The 23,895-nt window shown below is 38.4% G+C and overlaps 1 protein-coding gene across 4 annotated transcripts in view; it reads right to left on the bottom strand.

Moving 5' to 3' along the window:
* NKAIN3 (sodium/potassium transporting ATPase interacting 3) overlaps window positions 1-23,895 on the bottom strand; it is an 802,780-nt gene that overhangs the window by 249,155 nt on the left and 529,730 nt on the right. For all 4 annotated transcript variants that reach the window (XR_008504228.2, XM_054499190.2, XM_063668809.1 and 1 more), the window contains exon 4: window positions 5,664-5,861. Coding sequence is in view for 3 of the 4 variants with exons in the window: in XM_054499190.2 (XP_054355165.1) it covers window positions 5,664-5,861 (198 nt within the window). In the remaining variant the exon portion in view is untranslated. The remainder of the gene's footprint in view (window positions 1-5,663; window positions 5,862-23,895) is intronic.

The following is a 23,895-nucleotide window of genomic DNA, read 5'->3' as shown; positions in this document are numbered from 1 at the left end:
AAATGTATACAACAATTTACTCAATAACTATGAAAGAGTGGCCACTCTGAACTCAGTACAGTTCTAGATAATGGGAGATAAATAAGAAGTTAAAGAGTAGCTTTTAGGAGCATACTACTGGCTGTTGACAGGCTACTGAAATCTTTGTTCCACTGTAATAATTCTGATATTTTTTCATGAAAATATGAGAATATATTCAGTCCAACAAATGCTCTTGTGAGGCATAGGTAGGAAAGAATTCTGGGAAACCAGATTGAGGAAAATACATACATATTAAGTAAAAGTTCAGCCCTCCTAATAGGGATTTATGATTGCCGTGTCTTACGAAGATCACAGGAATTATGTTCTCATGCAGGAAAGAGTTGTCTGGTGTGGGATTAAAGAAATGAGAATTCAGTAGATGGAATGCCACCAGAATGGAGCCCTTTGGCCTTCAAAAGAAGGACCAGCCTAAATAGGATAAGAACAAGCACAGAGCAGTGTAATAATAACATTAGTAATAGCAATGCGAAACTAGTATGTATTGAGTGCTTCTGTGCTACGCCCTGAACAGAACATTTTACTGACATTCTCTTAACTTCCCCGATGAAGGGCATCTTCACTCTGGCTCCTACATCTTGTCCATGCATTCACTCCTGCTGGTTTCTGCTCAATGGATTCCTTTTGTGTTCACCCTTTTGAGACTTGAGAGTCTCTTGTTTGTTGATCATTTATTCATTCAACAAATATTTATGTGCCATCACTGCACTAGTTGCTGAAACCACAGACATGAACAAGTGAAAAAAGAACACAATTCTATCCTGCAAGAAGCTTTCCTTCCAGTAGATAGAATAGAGACGCAATGATTATAGTGTGCTCAGGTGTCAGGGCATCTGGTATAGCCTGAGGGAGTGAGTGGGGGAGGACTAGGAAATGCTCTGAGTAACACACACACACAGACACACACACACACACAGTTTTTTAGTATAACATTGTGTATAATAGCTATATGACATATGATTATAATATGCAACACATACTATCTATATATTATACTAGCTATAGTATATATATGCACACATAGACATGTTATGTATACATCTGAAGTTATTTTCATATTTGGATAGAGTCCAAATGTCCATCAATATATTTAATAGGAGAGTATTAAATAAACAATGATACATTGAGTACTGATACGGAAATAGTTACAAAATACATAATAATAAAAGGAAGGGCTCAGAAGAGTGCATATCATACGTTAGCTTGTGTGGGGAGCAAATAAGAATATATAGTCACATTTTCTTGCATTTGCATAAAGGCACTTTGGACTCATATGTACAAAAATAAAAAAGAGTAAAACTGGATGCCTGTTGGAAACAGAGATGGGAGAACCAGGCATATGGGGCCCAAACATCGGACAGAGTTTTTAATGTATACATTTTTATGTTTTCGAACCAAGTAAATGTATTAACTATTTAACAAAATTAAATTAACATATCCTGAGGTGTTTTGGGGGAAGATGTCTGCTAAGAGCCAGGTGGATAAGGAGCCCAGCTGGGGTAGGAGGGAGAAGGGACTTGAGGGAGAACCCATTCCATGCAGACCGCTGCCTGAGGAAGGCGCAGGAAGGGTTCTTTAGCTGGATGCCAGAAGGGGAGGGTGGGAGTCAGGCTGGCGCAGGTCACGAGGGCCTCCCTTGCACAGTAGGGAATTCAGATTTCATCCTGAAGGTGATGAGAATCACTGAAGGGTGATCGGAAGAAACGTGACTGATAAGATTTGCGCTTTGTGATCATCTTACAGGGAGCAGGAGGCATGCATGAAGTGTAGGGCAAAACTTGGTGGGGAAGATTATTTAGGAGGTTACTGGCCAGCTTCAGGCGAGAAGTGATGAGCATATGAACAGAGACGGGCAGTGGGCCCAGAGCGGGGCACTCATCATCCCAGGGCCGGACTCTGCTTGTCTTTGACTTCTCCACTCCAGCGTGGATTGCATTTTGCTTCTCCCCCCAATACCATCCACAAACTTTCTATGGATTCCACGCTGATTTTCACCTTGGTGTTGCTGACAATTTGCAGGAACTCTTCTTCAGGATTTGGTGACTTTAGGACAAGAACCTTCTCTGTGCCTAGCACTCTCCCTGTCGTTCTCAGCCTGAGAGCCGGGGGAGGAAGCAGGTGGCGCCCCCCGCTGCCTCCCAGGGACAGAGGCGCCGGCAGAAGCTGGGGTGGGGGGGGGGGGGTTCTGCGCCAAGCAAGGCACAGGCGGTGGCGAGTGGGGATGTTCCCTGAGCCCCAAGCAACAGCCTGGTAAGGAACCCCGCCCGTCGTCGCCTTTCTGAGTCCAGTTAATTGTATTCGTTTCCGTCAAGCATGTACACAGTCTGTGGAATGCTTATGACAGAGGTGACTTTTCTTCCAGTTCCGAGCTCCACTCACGCGAGGCACTTGCTCAGGCTGTACTCACGGAGGAGATGTGTCGGTGGTCAAAGCACTCAAATACTTCCCTCTCGTTCGGTGGAGAGCCGCTCCCCAAAACCACCTTCCTGGCCACCTCCGTCAGTCCCTCCCCTAGGTTATTCCAGATATTTCTATGCCTCCAGTAATTAAAGGGGTAATTCCCTGCAGCAGAGCCGCCGAGCCCCTGCCCTTTCTCGAAGCTGCCCCTCTATTTGCTTGGTTGTTGCCCACGCCCCTCGGGCTGTTAAATATTGCGACCATCACCCCTGATTTTCAGTAATACGGTAAACATTTCAGTACATATTGGGCAACAGGAAGGATTCTCCTGAATCAAATGTTTAAGAAGTACAATTCTGGCCAGGCTTGGTGGCTCACACCTGTAATCCTACCACTTTGGGAGACCGAGGAGGGTGGATCACCTGAGGTCAGGAGTTCAAGAACAGCCTGGCCAAATGGTGAAATCCGTCTTTACCAAAAATACAAAAAATTAGCCGGACGTGGCGGTATGTGCCTGTAGTCCCAGCTACTCGGGAGGCTGAGGCAGGAGAATCACTTGAACCTGGGAAGTGGAGGTTGCAGTCAGCCGAGATCCTGCCATTGCACTCCAGCCTGGGCAACAAGAGCAAAACTCCGTCACACACACACACACACACACACACACACACAAAGAAAAGAAAAAAGTACAATTCTAATAAGCAAACATAATCATATAAAATAAGTGACAAACACAGGAAACCCATACAAAAATCAGTCACACCACTAATACATAATTGGATAGTTGTGAAACAATTTCTTGATATATTTTACTTTAATTTAAAAAGATAAAATATTAAAAATCTTGTCCTGCAGGTGTGTTCCAAGAAAAGTCAGTGAGCAGCAACTAATCTTTTATTTCTCAAAGGCTGAAGAGTATAGAGCTATGTGTGCAGGGTGGTAGCTTTGAATGTTTACTAAAATAACACGTGGAGAAATTCATTTATAAGTGAAAAGTACTTTTAGGTGGCAACACATACAGTTTATTTAGATAGCCCTTTAGGGAATGTTTTTATGTGACACTCCAGCTCCTTATCAAATAAATACTTGCTGTTCATTTGAATTGGAGTTACTATGGGGAAATGACTTTTGGATTCCAAGAGTTCTGCTGCATTATAAAGGTCTGGCCATGCTATCATTCCACAAAATGGTTTAGCAATTTGCTACAATAATTTTTTAAAGGAGAGTAATCTATCCAATATGAAAGATTTTAGAAAAACATTTTCACTGTTCAAGATGATTAATAAAAACTGTTAGTATCTAGTATAGGATAATAGAGATCTTTTATAACTTAAAATAGCCTACACATTTTTAAAAGAAAATATGCCTCCACATTTTTTCAAGACAAAAATTTAAACACATATATTTTGCCACAATTTTGTATGTAATGGCTACATTAACAAAGGATCAGAGAATAAGAAAAGACCGATAAGCATATATTGGCAAGTGACTGTATATTATATTTATACCTGTAAATATGATTGTAGAAACCTAGAATGATCAGATTCCCTGTTACATGTCTGAAAAGAAATTCCTTCCCATCAAGGTGCAATCCCTTTCTTTGAGTTCAGTATCAAATTTGCCTTTCTTTGAACTAGAACCCTAAAAGATCTTTGATTTTTGTTTTATTCAGATCTTTAGTCTTTCTAGAAGATTGTAATTCATATGTGCTCTAAAACATCATTTTAAAACGTGAGACATGCAAATTCAAGAATAGTAACTAGTAGATTGAGTAAATGAGGTAAGATCACTACATTGGTGGCCCTAGAAGAGCCATGCCTCCTTGTCTTCTCACCTTTTGATAGCCCCCTCTCACATTAACTACCGGCTGAGTCATAGATTTGCTGTAGCCAATGAAGCAATAGCAAGCATTGCTCAAGTACAGGCTTGATAAATGCTTGCGTGTTGTCTTCTCCTTTCATTATTCAGCTACCTTGTTGCCTGAGAATCAGTCAATTTTTTTTTTTTTTTTTTTTTTTTCAGAAAGAGAAGCCATGTGCGTGTGCAGGAGAATGGGGCCAACAGCCAGCACCAGAGATGTGAGTGAGGCCTCTTTGGACGTTCCAGTCCCAGCAAAGGTCAAGATTGACAGGCTCACATCAGTGACCCTAGCCAATATTGTGCGGAGTTTATATGAGTGACCTTATGTAATACCATGTAAAGCAGAAGAACTACCTGGCTGAGATGTGCCCAAATTCCTAATGCACAGAACTCTAAGCAATAAATTAATATTGTTTTAAGCAATTGCATTTTGGAGTGGTTTGTTACACAGTAGTAGATAATGAATACAGTAAGTGATAGCAAGGATTTCTTAAAGATTTTTCTAGGATTAATTCCAAGGTACCTTCTTCATTGACATACCACTCATATTTCTGTTATCTATTTATTTACTGTTGAGTCTGTGTCTCTTATTCCTACGAAGCTAAACAGTTGAACAGAACTGAGATGGTTGGTTTATGTGAAGAGTGTGTTGAGAATGGCTTTATTGGATATTGACTCAAACTAAATGATAAGTCCTTTTTGGGTCTGAAAGGAACATTGTTCTTGATGATGTTATACATCTTTCAATTAATTCCACTCTTCATTGTGGTCAAACTGTGAGTGGGGCAGTCTGGTGGAAGAAAATTACTTTTAAGGAATCCCTGACACATTAACCTTCTGTGGACTAATCACATCATTTCCTTCTCGTTTCTGTATATGGAATTGTATTCTGATGCCAGATTTTAGGCACTAAAATGCGAAGAGTCTCCAGTGGGATTTGTTTTTTAAGGAATAAATGAAATGTCAGGTTTATTAGACAGAGCAAGCCATTGGCTGTGGGTGTTTCCATCTTCTTTCTCTGGAACTGAGGTGCATTAGTCAAAGAATGCATTAGCAGAAGAGCCTGAGGTAGCTAAGTGAAAAGGGACCACTTCTGGTGGATGGTGATACTATTTCATTGAATAGTGTGGATTGTATCTGAAGTTAGAAATGATAGTCACTAACTGCTTCTAAATACAAAATGTCTAGATACCAAGAGAAAAAAGGTGTAACCTGCCATCAGGTATAACTAGTGGTACCATAATTGCTGCTATTTCTGTTGGATGTTCTCTGTGTGCTTATCTGTGGCATTTTCTATCAGGTAGGTGTGGAGAAAAAAATGCCAACAAAGAAGAGTTCTGATTAGATAATGACACAAAAGTGACACTTACAGAGAGTAGTATTTGGACAGCACTGTGGATGACCTCCAGGTACTGGAAGTCAACGATGCAGCCTGTGACAGAGACGTACGTGTAATCATCCATCATGCCATGGGCTGAGGGAGGCAGTACTTTTCTGACACAACCAGGCCCATGTTCTCTCCACCATGACCGATGTACAGAGATATTGAATGTCATTAGATCGGTGTCCTAGGTGGGTAGGAGACAAAAGAGCAAAGTGAGAAAATTTTATTACATCACGTCTTTGACTTTGACCTTAGGAAGAATTCAGGGTAGATGAAATTGCTACAATTATTTCAATTTCAAGTGAAAAGTAACAAAAGACAAAGCACCAAGTGGCTGCATGTATTATATGCCTAAACTATTGGGTTATAATTATTCAATGTGGAGATAATCCTTTGATTACTATTAACATTTTAAGGGTAACATATATTTAAAAAATCCAGAGATGAGATCTTCCATATACTTTTATTTAAAAATAATTTCTACCTTGAAACGTTTTGGCTTCATTTTCTTGTTGCTGCAACATCATGAACATCACTATCATGGGATAAATATTGTTGAATGCTTTTATGGCATGGTAGATATTGTTCTAAGTGAATTTCACATATTATATTCTTGAATGTTCATGTAGGCACCTTAATGATCAACCTAATTTATGGCAGGCTGAATAATTGTCTCCACCAATGATACTTGGCTTCTAATCCTTGGAACCTGTGAATTTTACCTTATAAGGCAATAAAGGACTGTGCAGATGTGATTAAATTAAGGATCATGAGATAGGGAGATGATCATGGATTATCTGAATGGACCCTAAATGCAATCGTGTGTATTCTTATAAGAGGGAGGCAGAGAGAGATTAGACACAAGGAAGAAGAGGCAAAGGCAATGTCACCATAGAAGCAGAGACTGGGATGTGGCAGCCAGCAAGGATTGCTGCCAGCCACCAAAAGTGGGAAGAGGCCAAGAAGAATTATCCTCTAAAGCTTCAGAGAGAGTTTGGCCCTGCCAAGACCTTGAATTCAGCTCAGTGAAGCTGATTTCAGACTTCTGGCCTTCAGAACAGTGAGAGAATAAATTTCTGAGGTTTAAGCCATCAATTTTTGTGGTGATTTGTTAAAGCAGTCATGAGAAACTAATATTGGTGTGGAAAGTAAGTCACAGCAAAGTAAATTAATTTGTCCATGGTAGCACAGCTAGTTAGTGGTGGAGCTGGGACGTAATCCTGTGCAGTGTTTACTTTTAGCTATGATGCGGCACTCTCTCACATTACTTGCTGTCTTCCACTTCCAAAGCCCTGATCATTCCTTATACTCTGAAAACAGCCAGGTCCTTCCTCCTCAGTTGTTTCAAGAAAACAGCACCACAGTCAATCACAAGAACAAAGAACACAAACCTTAACTTTTATGTATTAAAATACACTTTCAGAGCTCTTAATGGAAAAAATAGCCTGGTTTTTGATCCTTAAGAGATGCCCTTTAGTATTTCTGGGGTGTTAATGTATGAAGGGCTAAGATCATAATGTTGTGGTCATAAACAATAGATTGAAAAGAACAGATTAGGGACCAGGACCTTGACTTCCAAATAATCCAAAGACTGCAACCACCCATGTAGATCAGGAAGAAGAAGTAGTGGTGATGGAGAGAGGCCAAAGCAGTCCCCGGGCAAGGACACTGCTCTGCAGGGTAGCTGGGGATGCAGGAGCAGAGTCAGCTTTTGTTTGTTTTCCAGTCTCCACTCCCTCCAACAGTGAGCTCTGCCTTAGTGCCCGGGGGCCATGTTGGAGCAGGGTCCGTACGTGAGAGGTGCAGAGGCTGAGAGGTGCAGAGGCTGCCTGCAGACTATGCAGCACAACTGACACACGTCTGTACATTCCAAGGTTCCTTTGAGGACAGTGTCCACCTCAGTTTCCAAGGAGACACCTAAATGCCTGAAATTGAGGTTGGAACTCTGAAAACTTAGAGGAAGCTAGTGGGAAATGGAAAGCCTTGAACTTACACATGGGTGGCACTGAAAGTAATCAGGGCGGAGCTCTCTGAAAAGGACAGTAGGGAAACCCTCCTTTTACACTGCTGTATATGGTAAGTGAATCACAAGGGTAGTAACATTCCCAGTGCATATAAGTAGGCAGGGTTACTATGCAGTTTTAGATTTTCCTCAATTCAAGGAATTCAAAGTATCATTATAAGTATACCTCAAATTATATCAATAATAAAACATGTTACGCCTTTTTCCTTTTGATTGTTGGTTTGCTATTCAGTTACCTTCACAGTTGTAGCATTTTATTGATAATAAAACATTTAGGTCATTTTTTTGGTTGTTGGTTTGCTACTTGTATCATTTGCAGTTACTCTCTGAAGGGAAAATATTATAGAAAAATAATTGCTTCAGCTACCAAATTCAGTTTAACGCAAGGCAATTTACCTGCACGCAAACATCAGAGATGCACACGGATTGCTCCCTTTTTTGGTCATTAGATTCAATTTCTTACAGTTAGATGTGCTCATTACAGAAGAACTATACATTATTTCTCATCTTAATAGAATTCACTAGGTTCGGGATGAACTAGCATGATCTCAAAATTCATAGCGATTTCTATTCCTTAAGCATTCTTACCCAGCGACCTTTCCTATTGCAGACTGTGAGTTCATTTCAGTATGACTTTAACTAAAATTTATATTATACAAATAAAACAAGAGTCAATTTATGAACTAATCATACATATTTGTTATACTCATAAAACCTTTCAGCATAGGTATCACTAAATTTGTTGGAACTATAACATATTTATAAACGGTACTATTCCTTGCAATGACTGTATTAAAATTTGAATGAGAATATAAATAACATTAAATTATACTTAAACTTCAAACTTCTTAAGTTTTTTGTTTGGGAGCTCTGAAAATTACACCCCCAAATATAGTGATTTGGCATGCTGAGTGCTTTGAACATGAAGGACACTGGAAGAGCTTCAGAACGAAAGTCTCTTTCTGACCTTCTTCTGCCCTGCTTTCTCCTGCTTTCCTTTCTCCCCAAGGCAGGCCATAGAAATTAGTATTCCTCTTCCCTAAGACAGGTCATAGAACCAGAACTCTTCTCCCCCACAGCTGGCCATAAAACCTAGAAATATTACTCTATCACTTGCCTTTCGGTGTAAGAGCTAGCAATAAAGAAATTCTCTGACCTACCTTGTCTAAAGGTAGACATAAGACTGTTACTCCAGAAAGGTCTTACCCTACACTCAGGAAGAAGAAATGCCACACAGAGAAGCCAAGAAGAATCTGAGCAGACAGGGCTTGTTGGTTTCCCCATTCAGTCTCTTACCATTAGGTCATACTTTTTTGGTTCAATCATGTTTATTTTTTATTTTTGAGATAGTCTCCATCTGTTGACCAGGCTGGAGTACAGTGGTGAGAACATAGCTCATTCCATCCTTGAACTCCTGGACTCAAGCCAATTCTCCTGCCTCCCACTCCTGCATAGCTAGGACCATTGCTAGGACCATGAGCCACCATGCCTGAGTCTGTTCTTCTTTCTACATGGCTGTGCATTCCACATCAAATCAAAACATAACAATAGACAGTTTTCCCTGAATCTTTAAGTCTTCACTTCTGAAGTCTCCCATGTCATGTAAAACTTTGATTGAATAAATCTATAATGCTTTTCTCTTGTTAACCTCTCTTTTGTTTTAGGAGTGTGGACTGTGACCCTTTTGATGGGGAAAAAAGTATCACACCCTTTCCACACCTACACTGTAAAATTTTATCTAAAGTTTGTGTCTGATTTCTATCTATTTCAGTACTAGATTATAAACATTTTTTTTAAACTTCCACATGACAACTCAGTTTTCTATACAAGGTATATCAAAGGAAACACCACACAGAAAATAACATTTTATACAGAAAAAGAAACACAAATCACTTTATTGTTGAAGCTTTTAGTTACCACATCAAAGTGTGTAGTTTTGAAATACATGGGTGATATAGTTTGGCTGTGTCCCCTACCCAAATCTCATCTTGAATTGTAGTTCCCATAATCTCACATGTGGTGGAAGGGACCTGTTGGAGGTAATTGAGTCATAGGAGTGGTTTTCCCCATGCTATTCTAGTGATAGTGAGTAAGTTCTCACAAGAGTTAATGGTCTTAGAAGGGGCTTCCCCCTTTGCTTGGTTCTCATTCTTCTCTCTCCTGTGAAGAAGGATGAGCTTGCTTCCCCTTCCATCATGTTTGTAAATTTCCTGAGTCCTTCCCAGCCATGCTGAACTGTGAGTCAATTAAACTTCTTTCCTTTATAGATTATCCAGTCTCTGGAATGTCTTTATTAGCAGTGTGAGAACAGACTAATACAATGGGTTAATGCTAAACCATAAATCAACGAAGTAATCTTAAAAATAATGTTAGTAGTTCAAATGCCATTTCTCTTTTACTTCTTGGAAGTAGACTATTGTGTGATGATTTAAGCACATCACAGTTGAGAAGGTTGACAACTGATACCACTGGTGTCTTTGCTTTTGTCTTTAGAGTTAAAAAGAGATAAACAATCGCATTTGTATTTATGCAAGCATATGTCCAGGGTAGCAGAATATGCCACCCCAAAATGTTCCACTTTGGCATGAGGATTTTTTGAGCTGAAGGCAACTGAGAAGAAGCAGATATATACAGATCTCTCTGTCCTTTTCCTATTTGCCTAAAAGCAAGACATAAATTTACAATGATGTCCCTCCTTCCTTCTCTACCAGTAAAAACTAAAGTTAACTACCTGAGATTACTTTAGACCTTTGTTATCCTGGAGAGGGCATCAGAGAAATCTACATAAATGAACTTTACTAACTAGTTTTTATCTGTCATAAGTTTCCTATAACTAGCCTGCCCACACTCTTCTTTCTTTGTTTTCAGTTGGAGATGTTATTTAAGCCTGAATTCTAAGCCACCTATTTAAGAATTAGTCTTTTAATCCTGGGTATCTCCTATATATATATATGATATACATGTTAATAAAATTCTGCTTGTTTGTTTCTTGTTAATCTGCCTTTTGTGAAAAAGAGTCCCAGCTAAGAACTCAGAAGGGTAGAGAAAAAATTATTTTTCCTACTTTACATACATGATGATCAAGGAATAGTTTGTAGAATAAGGAAGAAGAAGGCAAAGAGAAAACAGAGAAACCCGAAAATAAAACTAAGTAGGAGGGTTTGGGAGGTGTGAGGGCAGCCTAGAGACAAGACAGCATGTTAAGGTTGTAGGGAAGGCACAATTTTACCTTTACCCTCTTAGAGTTTTTAGCTGGGCCTGAGAATTAAATTTACACAAGACAAATTAACAGGAGAGAAAAGCGTACAAATTTATTATCAGTTTTACCTGACATGGAGCCATCATAAGGAAATAAAAACACAAAGCTGCAATTAGAGTGGACAACTTATATACTTATTTCAGCTGCAATTAGAGTTGACAACTTATATACTTATTTCGAAAAAGAGTGGTAAATTGTCAAAATGTAACAAAGCAAGGGGGCTTGGGCTGAGGTAATTGATTACAGAGAAACGGCTAGGAAGATAAGGGTTAGTTTAATACAGGTTGTTGGTGGAGATTTCTCTCAGCCTCGACTCTTCAACTCTGGTGATAAGGTCTTCCTTCTTCCAGTGGAGGGGAGAAGACATTCCACATGGGAGTTTTATCTCCTGCTTTTAGGAAGTTTGGAGTGTGCTTTCCTTCCTTCCTTCCTTCCTTCTTTCCTTCCTTCCTTCTTTCCTTCTTTCCTTCCTTCCTTCCTCTTCTTCTCCTCCTCCTCTTCTTTCTTCATTCTTTCTTCCTTCCTCCTTCCTTCTTCCCTTCCGTTCCTTCCTTCCCTCCTCCCTCCCGTCCTTCCCTCCTCCCTCTCTTTGTTTCTTCCTTCCATTCATCTTTCTTTTTTCTTTCTTCTCTTTCTTTTTCTTTTTCTTTCTTTCTTTTTCTCTTTCTTTCTCCTTCCTTCCCTCTCTTTCTTTCTTTTCTTTCTTTCTCCTTCCTTCCTTCTTTCTTTCTCCTTCCTTCCTTCTTTTCTTTCTTTCTCTCTTTCTTTCTTTTTCTTTCTTCTTTCTTTCTCCCTCCTTCCTTCTTCCCTTCCTTCCTTCTTTCCCTCCTCCCTCCCTTCCTTCCTTCCCTCCTCCCTCCTTTCCTTCCTTCCCTCCTCCCTCCCTTTGTTTCTTCCTTCCATTCATCTTTCTTTCTCCTCTTTCTTTCTTTTTCTTTCTTTTTCTTTTTCTTTCTCCTTCCTTCCCTCTCTTTCTTTCTTTCCTTTCTTTCTCCTTCCTTCCTTCTTTCTTTCTTTCCTTTCTTTCTTTCTTTCTTTTCTTCCTTCCTTCCCTCCCTCCCTCCTTCCTTCCTTTTTTCCTCCCTCCCTCCATCCCTACCTCCCTCCATCTTCTTTCTTTCTTTTCCTTCCTTCCTTTCTTCCTTTCTTCCCTCCTTCTTTTTTTCTCTCTCTTTCTTCTCTCTCACTCATTCTTTTTTTTTTCTTTCTCCCTCTCCCCCCTCCCACTTCCTCTTTAACTCAAAACAATCGATATGTCAGAATGGCATACATTGGAGTGCTGTGTTCAGAACTTCAAGGACAATAGAAAAGATAATTTCAGGTAAGTTTGTAATGTCATAGACCCAAAGTCTCCTAAAAAAGACTACTAAATTTTCTTATTATTGGGGCAATAGAGAACCTTACAAAATGCAATTCCAAGAGAGTACTGGGAGTAAAAAACTGGATTACAATGACATAAAGAAACTAAGAGGAGAGGATTTGGCATTTTTATTTTTTCATAAAGTTTAGGAGTCAAGGTAGTAAGAACATTAGATGGTGGCTTTAAGTGTGGAAAAGGAGAAAAAGAAAAAGCACATGATAACCATGTGTGAGGTACACCTTATATATTCACAGAGTTATGACTTAAAAGAAACATATTCCATGGTATCTACTTTTTGCCTAATATATATTTAAGTAAACATTAAATATTTGAGCTCTTTCATTTCATTTGTGTGAATTCCAAACTTGCTCTCATATTATCCAAATATTTCAATTAAAAAAGATACCCAGAATTATTTGAAATGTTGTTCATTAACTATGTATGTGCATATGCCTACCCACATTTTATTCATAGTAAGTGTAGTTGCTATATTAGAATCAGCTCATGTTCTAAAAAAAACAATATTCACTTCTTTACAGTATACCACTATACAATTTCTCATTAGTCAACGAGCTAGCCTCTCTATTATTATTCTTTGCTCTTTTAATAATCTCCTTTTTTGGGTATGCATCTAATTTAAATGTAATCCTTTCTATTTCTAGAAATGGACTCCTAACTTCTAACAATATTCATTTTTTTGCCTTTCTCCTTAGTTGCAGCTCAAAGTTATTGCTTTCATTTTTATATAGCCATCTACTTTGTATGTCTTTTCACTTTTGTTTCCATCACAAGTCAGCCCATGTGCAAGTGAAAATGTGACCTTAAAGAGAAGCCCATATATACTTAAGAAACCAGATTTTGTTCAATTTTACAGTGTGCTTTGATCTTATATTTATATAGTAGAATTCATGCCAATTGAAACTTCTTTTGAAATATTTTTTCGTCTCAGAATATAAATTAGAATAGTTAGAGCAAATGTCTTATTTTTCTAATTGTTTTCTTTTTGCTGAAACACTAAATATTTCATAGAGCACTATGGATCTATATAATAAAGAGCAAATACAGTGATTGATAGGTTTAAGTGTTTGGAGCTTGTAATACAAAGGCTTAGAATTAGTTCAAATATATCAAAAATTATATGATAATTTTCTACATTAAAAGCATCTCTTACAGATAGGCTTAAAAAGTATTTACATTTTCATTAGGAGTGTCTGTCATGTCCTGTTGCTTTCTAAAAAAATTTATCCTGCAATTTATGAGCAAGTCATAATCATTTGGACTTTTGCCACTGACGTTGGCTATAAAGAGCAGCCTACAGATTGAAGAGTGGCCACTGATCATTTTGATCTCCTCTTTCTTATATTTACAACTAGATATTGCTAGAATTTTTCAATTCTTTACCATTAATTACAGACAAGAGTCAGAGCTAAAGGTTTTCGAGCCTTTTATTTTCATTTTGGGGCTTATTTCCTTAGATATGACCACTTCAGGGAGCAATGAAGCCTTATCCATCCATTTAACAGGTAGAGGGGTCTTTAAAAAGTTCATGGAAAATGCTATTATTTAAAAAAAAACCTATGCATGGATTTCAATTTTTTTTTGCACCAAAATAAACTCATACTAACTTGTTATAATATGTCTGAACAGGATCTAGTTTGAAGCAATGAGAATGTTATGACATCAGTTTGAAAAGGGCCCCTATCAGAGCAACATAAATTCTGGTAAAGTAAACACAAGAACAAACAACAAATTTGCAGTGAAGCTTGAGTGGAAGAATGCTGAAATCATTAATGCTATACAAAAAGTTTATGAGGACAATGCTCCAAAGAAATCAGCAGTTTACAAATGGATAATTCTTTGTTTTAATTTGTATATGTATATATATATATGTATATTTTTAAATTTTACTTTAAGTTCTGGGATACGTGTGCAGAATGTGCAAGTTTGTTACATAGGTATACAAGCGCCATGGTGGTTTGCTGTACCTGTCAACTGGTCATCTACATTAGGTATTTCTCTTAATGTTATTCCTCTCCTAGCCCCCACCCCCAACAGGCCTGGTGTGTGATGTTCCCCTCCCTGTGTCCATGTGTTCTCACTGTTCAATTGCACTTATGAATGAGAACAGGTGGTGTTTGGTTTTCTGTTCCTGTGTCAGTTTGCTGAGAATGATGGTTTCCAGCTTCATCTGTGTCCTTTCAAAGGACATGAACTCATCATTTTTTATGGCTGCATAGTATTCCATGGTGCATATGTGCCACATTTTCTTTATCCAGTCTATCATTGGTGGGCATTTCAAAAGCCAAAACTGACAAATGGGATCTAATTAAACTAAAGAGCTTCTGCTCAGCAAAAGAAACTAAACTATCATCAGAGTGAACAGGCAACCTACAGAATGGGAGAAAATTTTGCAATCTATCAATCTGACAAAGGGCAAATATCCATTATCTACAAGGAAATTAAATAAATTTACAAGAAAAAAGCAACCCCATCAAAAAGTGGGCAAGGGATATGATATGAACAGACACTATTCAAAAGAGGACTTTTTTTTTTTTGGAGATGGAGTGTCTTTCTCTGTCTCCCAGGGTGGAGTGCAGTGGCATGAACTTGGCTCACTGCAACCTATGCCTCCTAGGTTCAAGCAATTCTCCTGTCTCCGCCTCCTGAGTAGCTGGGATTACAGGCACACGCCACCATGCCCGGCTAATTTTTGTATTTTGGTAGAGACAGGGTTTCACCATGTTGGCCAGGTTGGTCTTGAACTCTTGACCTCAGGTGATCTGCCCTCCTCAGCCTCCCAAATTTCTGGGATTGCAAGTGTGAGCCACCGTGCCTGGCCAAAAGAAGACATGTATGTGGCCAACAAACACATGAAAATAAGCTCATCATCACTGGTCATTAGAGAAATGCAAATCAAAATCACAATGAGATACCATCTCACACCAGTTAGAATGGTGATCATTAAAAAGTCAGGAAACAACAGATGCTGGAGAGGACGTGGAGAAATAGGAATGCTTTTACACTGTTGAGAGTGTAAATTAGTTCAACCATTGTGGACGACAGTGTGGTGATTCCTCAAGGATCTAGAATCAGAAATACCATTTGACTCAGCAATCCTGTTACTGGGTATATACCTAAAGGATTATAAATCATTCTACTATAAAGACACATGCACACATATGTTTATTGCAGCACTATTCACAATAGCAAAGACTTGGAATCAACCCAAATGCCCATCAGTGATAACTCATTTTAAGAAGAGACAAGACTGTGTTGATGATGAAGCTCATACCAGCAGATCATTCACATTAATTTGTAAGGAAAAAAAAATTATCTTGTTTGTGCCGTAATTGAAGAGGGCTGATGATTAGCAGCACATACAATAGCCAACACCATAGATTTCTCAATTGGTTCTGCTTACACAATTCTGACTAAAAAAATAAAGTTGAGGATATTTTCCACTTGATGTGTGCCAAAACCATTGCACTCAGATCAGCTGCAGACAAGAGCAGGGCTTTTATTGGAAATTTTAAACAAGTGTGATCAAGATCCTGAAGCATTTCTTTTGAAGAATTGTCACAGGAGATAAAATATGGCTTTACCAGTGTGATTCTAAAGACAAAGCACAATCAAAGCAATGGCTAACAAGAGGTGGAAGTGGTCCAGTGAAAGCCAAAGTGGACCAGTCAAGAGTAAAGGTCATGGCAACAGTTTTTCAGGGTGCCCAAGGAATTTTGCTTGTGGACTTTCTGGAGAGCCAAAGAACAATAGTATCTGCTTATTGCAAAAGTGATATGAGAAAGTTAGTCAAAGCTTTAGCACAGAAACATCCAGGAAAGCTTCACCAGGGTCCTTCTCCACCGTGACAATGCTTGTGCTCATTCCTCTCATCAAACAAGGGCAATTTTGAGAGGTTGGCAGGAAAAAATGGCAGACAGCAGGCACAACTAACTTGCAGCTCCCACTCAGGAGCTAACATCATGAACTTTTGATGGAGACTCACATCATGAACTTTTGCTCCAAGGACTACTGCAGGAATACAACAAAAAGCCAAGAGAATCCACAGACTCTTTGGTGGGAGCAGATTGATGCTACAGGTTCTGTGAGACAGCCAAAAAACCGTGAGTGCCCAATGGATGAAACAGGGATGTCCGCCTCCAAACACACATTCTCACTAGGGAACCTGAAGGTCCAGATCATGGGAGAATTTGACCTTACCTGGAGCTGAGATGAATTTAGAGAGCTGAGGAAAATATAGGGCTAGAGGAATCACTGGGAGAAGCCCTGTGGGAACTCTCAGTCCCCAGGGAAGCCACTTAAGACTGTCTCACTGGGGTCCCGTGTCTCGCCAGTCAAATTAGGGAAAAGACTACAGGGAGAAGGAAACTTCCAGCTGAACTTTGTAACAATTTTGACTGAATGCGAAGTTTTCCTGGACAGAATCTGGGGGAGAGAGAGAACCAGGAATGCAGACACAGCACAGAAGCCATGGCAGGTGGAGAGGTGCGAAACTTGAAAGCCCTGCTTGCTTTCTCAAGGAGGAAGCTGGTAGCCTGTGGCAAGTTCTCAGCCCTGCTTAGTGGCTGCCTGGAAATAAACTTGGTGCTGTTGCGGGGCCATGGTGATACGGTGAGAGTGAGTCTGGGCTTCCCGGCTGCATGGGAGCTGGGTGAGGCCTGTCACTGCTGGCTTTTGCCCACTTCCCTGGCAACTTGTATGATGCAGCAGAGGCAGCCATAATCTCCCTTAGAACATAACTCCATTGGCCTGAAATCCACACCTGCAACTCCCACAGCAGCCACAGCAAGACTTGCCCAAGGAGAGTCTGACCTCAGGCACACTTAACCCGCTCCCTATCTGAAGGTCTTTCTCTACCCACCCTAGTAGGCAAAGACAAAGGACGTAATCTCTTGGGAGCTCTATGATCCTGCCCACCACCTGAGAAACTTATCCAAGTGACCCTGGGACAAGCCTATATCCTTCCTATACTACTGCAGCCGATGCTCTCCTGAAAGCTCTACCTCCTGGCTGGAGGCCAACAAACACAAAACCAGAAAACTAAACAAAAATAAAACCAAGGTCTTTCACAGAATCCACTTCACTCCCCTGCTATCTCCACCAGGGCTGGTGCTGGTATCCATGGCTGAGAGACCTGAAGACCGATCACATCACGGAACCCTTTGCAGACACTCCTCAGTACCATCCTTGAGCCCGGGAGGCTCTGCTGGGAGCCTAGATCGAGGAGAGAAATAACAATCACTGCAGTTCAGCTCTCAGGAAGTCTCATTCCTAGGGAAAGGGGGAGAGCACCACATGAAGGAGTCATACCATGGGACAAAACAATCTGAACAGCAACTATTGAGCTCCAGATCTTCCCTCTAATATAGTGTACCCAAACAAGAAGGAACCAGAAAAACAATTCAGGTAATATAACAAAACAAGGTTCTTTAACACTCCCAAAAGATCACACTAGTTCACCAGCAATGGATCCAAGAAGAAATCTCTGAATCACCAGAAAAAGAATTCAGAAGGTCTATTATTAAGGTACTTAATGAGGCACCAAAGAAAGGTGAATACCAACTTAAAGACATTTAAAAAATGTTACAGGATATGAAAGAAAAAACCTCCAGAGAAATAAATAATGTAAATAAAACACAATCACAACTTCTGGAAGTAAAGGACACACTCAGAGAAATGCAAAATGCACTGGAGAGTCTCAGCAATAGAATTGAACAAGTAGAAGAAAGAACTTCAGAGCCTCCCCCCTGCCCAAAAAAAGGTTTTTGAATTAACCCAATCCAGCGGAGACAAAGAAAAACTTTTGAAATGAACAAAGCATCCAAGAAGTTTGGAATTATGTTAACTAACCAAACCTAAGAATAATTGGTATTTCTGAGGAAGAAGAGAAATCTGTAAGTGTGGAAAACATATTTGAGAGAATAGTCAAGGAAAAATTCCCTGACTTTGCTAGAGATCTAGACATCTAAATATAAGAAGATCAAAAAACACCTGAGAAATTCATCACAAAAAGAGAATCACCTAGGCACACAGTCATTAGTGTATCTAAAGTCAAGACAAAGGAAAGAATTTTAAGAGTTGTGAGGCAAAAGCATCAAGTAACCTAGAAAGAAAAACCAATCACATTAACAGCAGATTTCTAAGCAGAAACCTCACAAGCCAGAGGGGATTGGAGCCCTATCTTCAGCCTCTTCAAACAAAACAATTATCAGCGAAGAATTTTGTATCCAGTGAAACTTAACTTCATAAATAAAGGAAAGATGAAATTTTAGTAAATTGGCTTTCAGATGATAACCTGCCTCTTAGCTATTCTGGCTAAATTCACAGATATCACTATATATGACACAGACTTCTTGGCATTTATCTTTCTTGCCTTTCAGCAGTTTTTGACATTACTAACTCCTGAATTTTTCTCAAAACATTCTCCTTTCCATGACTGTGTTCTCTCTTGGTTTTTCTTATTTCTCTTGGAGTATTCAAATTGAGCTAAGATTTTAGGAAAAGGTAAAATTCCCTGAGAAGAAATTTACCATAAGAAAGGGAATTCTGAATGGGTTCAAGCAGTCTCCCTCACTTATCCGGGGGAAATTCAAACATTCCTTTCTAAAGTAATTTGTCTCTCCACATCCTCTCCAGCACCTGTTGTTCCCTGACATTTTAATGATTGCCATTCTAACTGGTGTGAGATGGTATCTCATTGTGGTTTTGATTTGCATTTCTCTGATGGCCAGTGATGGTGAGCATTTTTTCATGTGCTTTTTGGCTGCATAAATGTCTTCTTTTGAGAAGTGTCTGTTCATGTCCTTTGCCCACTTTTTGATGGGGTTGTTTGTTTTTTTCTTGTAAATTTGTTTGAGTTCATTGTAGATTCTGGATATTAGACCTTTGTCAGATGAGTAGTTTGCGAAAATTTTCTCCCATTCTGTAGGTTGCCTGTTCACTCTGATGGTGGTTTCTTTTGCTGTGCAGAAGCATTTTAGTTTAATTAGATCCCATTTGTCAATTTTGGCTTTTGTTGCCATTGCTTTTGGTGTTTTAGACATGAAGTCTTTGCCCATGCCTATGTCCTGAATGGTAATGCCTAGGTTTTCTTCTAGGGTTTTTATGGTTTTAGGTCTAACATGTAAGTCTTTAATCCATCTTGAATAAATTTTTGTATAAGGTGTAAGGAAGGGATCCAGTTTCAGCTTTCTACATATGGCTAGACAGTTTTCCCAGCACCATTTATTAAATAGGGAATCCTTTCCCCATTTCTTGTTTTTCTCAGGTTTGTCAAAGATCAGATAGTTGTAGATATGTGACATTATTTCTGAGGGCTCTGTTCTGTTCCATTGATCTATATCTCTGTTTTGGTACCAGTACCATGCTGTTTTGGTTACTGTAGCCTTGTAGTATAGTTTGAAGTCAGGTAGCATGATGCCTCCAGCTTTGTTCTTTTGGCTTAGGATTGACTTGGCAATGCGGGCTCTTTTTTGGTTCCATATGAACTTTAAAGTAGTTTTTTCCAGTTCTGTGAAGAAAGTCATTGGTAGTTTGATGGGGATGGCATGGAATCTATAAATTACCTTGGGCAATATGGCCATTTTCACGATATTGATGTAAACTAGTTCAACCATTGTGGAAGTCAGTGTGGCGATTCCTCAGGGATCTAGAACTAGAAATACCATTTGACCCAGCCATCCCATTACTGGGTATATACCCAAAAGACTATAAATCATGCTGCTATAAAGACACATGCACATGTATGTTTATTGCGGCACTACTCACAATAGCAAAGACTTGGAACCAACCTAAATGTCCAGCAATGATAGACTGGATTAAGAAAATGTGGCACATATACACCATGGAATACTATGCAGCCATCAAAAATGATGAGTTCATGTCCTTTGTAGGGACATGGATGAAACTGGAAATCATCATTCTCAGTAAACTATTGCAAGAACAAAAAACCAAACACCGCATATTCTCACTCATAGGTGGGAATTGAACAATGAGAACACATGGGCACAGGAAGGGGAACATCACACTCTGGGGACTGTTGTGGGGTGGGGGAAGTGGGGAGGGATAGCTTTAGGAGATATACCTAATGCTAAATGACGAGTTAATGGGTGCAGCACACCAACATGGCACATGTATACATATGTAACAAACCTGCACATTGTGCACATGTACCCTAAAACTTAAAGTATAATAATAATAAAATAAAATAAAATAAAAATAAAAAAAAAAAAATAAAGTAATTTATCTTAAAACTAGATCCCTCAGGTTTTCCAAAGATTAAGACTAAATCGTTATAATAATCTCCCATAGTAAAAATTTGCCAAATCCAAAAGGAAAAAAATTATATGATAAGGAGTCGACAGGAAATATGTAAACAGCACAATTTAAGAATCAGCAACTTTAGATTTTAGAATTATTACATAAAAAGTTTTTTTTTGTTTGTTTATTTGTTTGTTTGTTTTTTTGGGACAGGAACTTGCTCTATCACCCAGGCTAGAGGGCAGAGGCTCAGTCTCAGCTCACTGCAACTTTCACCTCCTGGGCTCAGGTGATCTTCCCACCTCAGCCTACAAAGTAGCTGACACTACAGGTGTGCACCACCACACTTGGCTAATTTTTTAAGGCTTTTGTAGAGACGAAGTCCCACTATATCGCCCAGGTTGGTCTTGAACTCCTGGGCTCAAGCAGCCCTTTTGCAATGGCCTCCCAAAGTGATAGGATTACAGGTGTGAACCACTATACCCAGCTCTTAAAATGTTCATAAAAATAAAAACTGGGGTGAAAAATCACTGAAGGGAAGAGAATATTAAAATAAACAGGTATGTTTAACTTCTAGAGATTAAAAACATAATTGAAGCAAGAAATCAATAGCTAGGTTAAAAAGCAGATTAGAGAGATTGAAGAGACAGTCAGTGATTTGGAAGATATATTTGAAGAGATTTCAACACAAAGAGACATATACAGGAAACATGAAAGGCCAATAGGCAAGGAGAATAGAATGAGAAGGTTTGATATACATCTGATCAGAGTTTGGAGGTGAGAATAAGATAATGAGTAGGAGGCAATATTAGAAAAAAGTTCTTCAAACTTAATGGATGGTAGACATTTTCACATCCAGAGCACTACAGTAAAATAATAACATATGAAATAAAAAAAGAAGTTATTAAAATGCAGTCAAGAGAAAAACTTGCCAACAAAAGAATGTTTGATTAAGTGTGATTGTTAACAGCAGCAATGGAAACAAGAACCTATTACTCTCTTGCTGATTTAACTCAGAAATATATATATATATATTTATGAAATATATATTTATTAAATATATTTATATCTGGTTAAACTTTTATTTAAAATGATGAAAGAAAAGCATTTCAGACAAATAAAATCTAGAGTATTTACCACCAATGGAACTTCCTAAATGTATTTCAGGAAGAAAGAAAGTCCTAGAAGATAGGCAAATTCCCATAAATATTATTCATATGAGACAAAAATAATGCCTAACTTATGAGGCAAAAACAGGGTGGAATTAAACGTTGCTCATCGGTGCCATGCAAGATGGAAGCAAGATGAGGTTTTAGTATTGTTTAGGTGGAGGGTAGCAATAATGATTAATTTTAAATGTAAATGTGGGTGGTAAAAGTTTAGGGTGAAGTTTTAATAGAATAAAAGTAGAAATGAGTATATGATTTTGAAGTAGTAGAGAATAAATGAAAAATTTAAAAAATAATGATAATATCAGGAATAAAGAAAAAAGCATTAAAAATCACAATGAATAGAAAGCAAAAAATTAGATGGTAGAAGCAATAACACGTATATGAATAATCTCAATAAATATTTATTTGACTAATTCTACAACTAAAAATTTCAGTTATGTGTCATTTACAAGAGGCTCATTTAAGCATCTGGACACACAAGTATTGAAAGTAAATGTATAGAAAAATACATAACAAAGGTATAAATGTGATATAATTTTACTAGTATCAGACAAAATAGACTTTACGGAAAAACATAAAGAGAATCCCCACATAATAATAAAAAAAACTGTGAAAACTGTGTATATAGTACATTAGTGTCAATACATAGGAAACAAAAATGAACAGAACTGTGTGGAGTAATTGTCAAGTCCACCATCAATATTTGTCAGATGAAACAAAAATATTAGGGGTGCAGATTAGAACAAAATAACTAAGAAGTTTGATCTAATACATGCAACTAGAACCCTGTGCCCCTAAATTAGAAAATATACATTTATACATTATAAAATTACACATGAAGCATTTATGAAAATTATATTACACAGATAATGTGGACTGACAATGCAATTAAAGTAAGTATCAATAGCAAAAAAAATGTATAAAAGAATCCCACATTTAGAAACTTTTACATTTTGGTAAAAGTTCATTCATTGAGAAGAAATCAAAAAGAAAAATGAGAAATATTTAAAACAAAAATAAATTAATGTAACATGACCAATAAAGTTTATTATAATCAACTCTATGCAAATCAATTTGAAAACTAGATACAATAAACAATTTTGGAGAAAAATATAATTAATGACATCTATTGGGGGCAGATAAGAGTTTTCTTAGTTTTCCTAGTTACGACTTTTGGGTCATAAGTGCAACACTCTTAAAAAAAAATCTAAATTATTAAAACATTCTTTAAATTAAAAATAAAACCCAAGTGTACCCAATTGCATATCCATCTGATACTATACACACATACAGAAAGCATTTAAAGTGACTTTATAATACGGCATTTTGATTATACATTCTTAATGAGATGCATTCTATGGGCGAAAAAAAAAAAAAGAAATCTCAAACCTCCCTCTGGAGTTACATTGTTCATAGTTGTCTTATGTAGAGTTTCCTAGAAGCAGAATCTGACACAGGAGATTTGGTGCAAGTGAATTTTTGAGGAAGTGCTTTTGAAGAAAGACTTGTGAGGGAGGGATGAAAAGAAACTGGATCTGATCCCAGGTAGTGTGTCCTTGATCTGACCTTCAGTGGAGGGCTCTGGATCTTAAACCATGACTCAGTGGTCTCCTCCTCCCCACCAAAGGACACTGGCTTTTGTGGTTTCAGGGGCTAACTTTTTGTACTGTTATGTCAGTCAGTCAGCTGTGGCCTGCTGTCAGGGATGGGAGCAGGAGCTAACTTCCTAGGCAGGAAGGGTTCCCCTGGAGACATCAGCAGCCAATCACTACAGGAGGGCACATTGGCTTTGTCAAGGGGATGAAAATAGGGTACCAAAACAGTATTTACTAATGTATTTATATCAGTTTGGTATTTTAAAATCATTTTCCTTGTATTGAGGGTTAAAACAATAAGTAATCACATCAATGATTTAATAAAGATTTTCAGTGTAAGAGAAAAGACAGTTATAAGATCAAAGAAAATAAATGTAAATACCGTGTTATTGAAATTAAACTGAAAATATCAAATTGCACTCATGATTAAAAATAATTGTATAGAATGAAGGGGGTGTGTGTGCATGTGTGTGTGTGTGTGTGTGTGTGTGTCCTGTGATCCCCGTCCACTGAAATGGGTCAGAAACGATGT

The sequence above is a fragment of the Pongo pygmaeus genome, chromosome 7, assembly GCF_028885625.2.
Source record: "Pongo pygmaeus isolate AG05252 chromosome 7, NHGRI_mPonPyg2-v2.0_pri, whole genome shotgun sequence".
NCBI lineage: Eukaryota > Metazoa > Chordata > Mammalia > Primates > Hominidae > Pongo > Pongo pygmaeus.
This window is presented reverse-complemented; position numbering and strand designations above follow the sequence as displayed.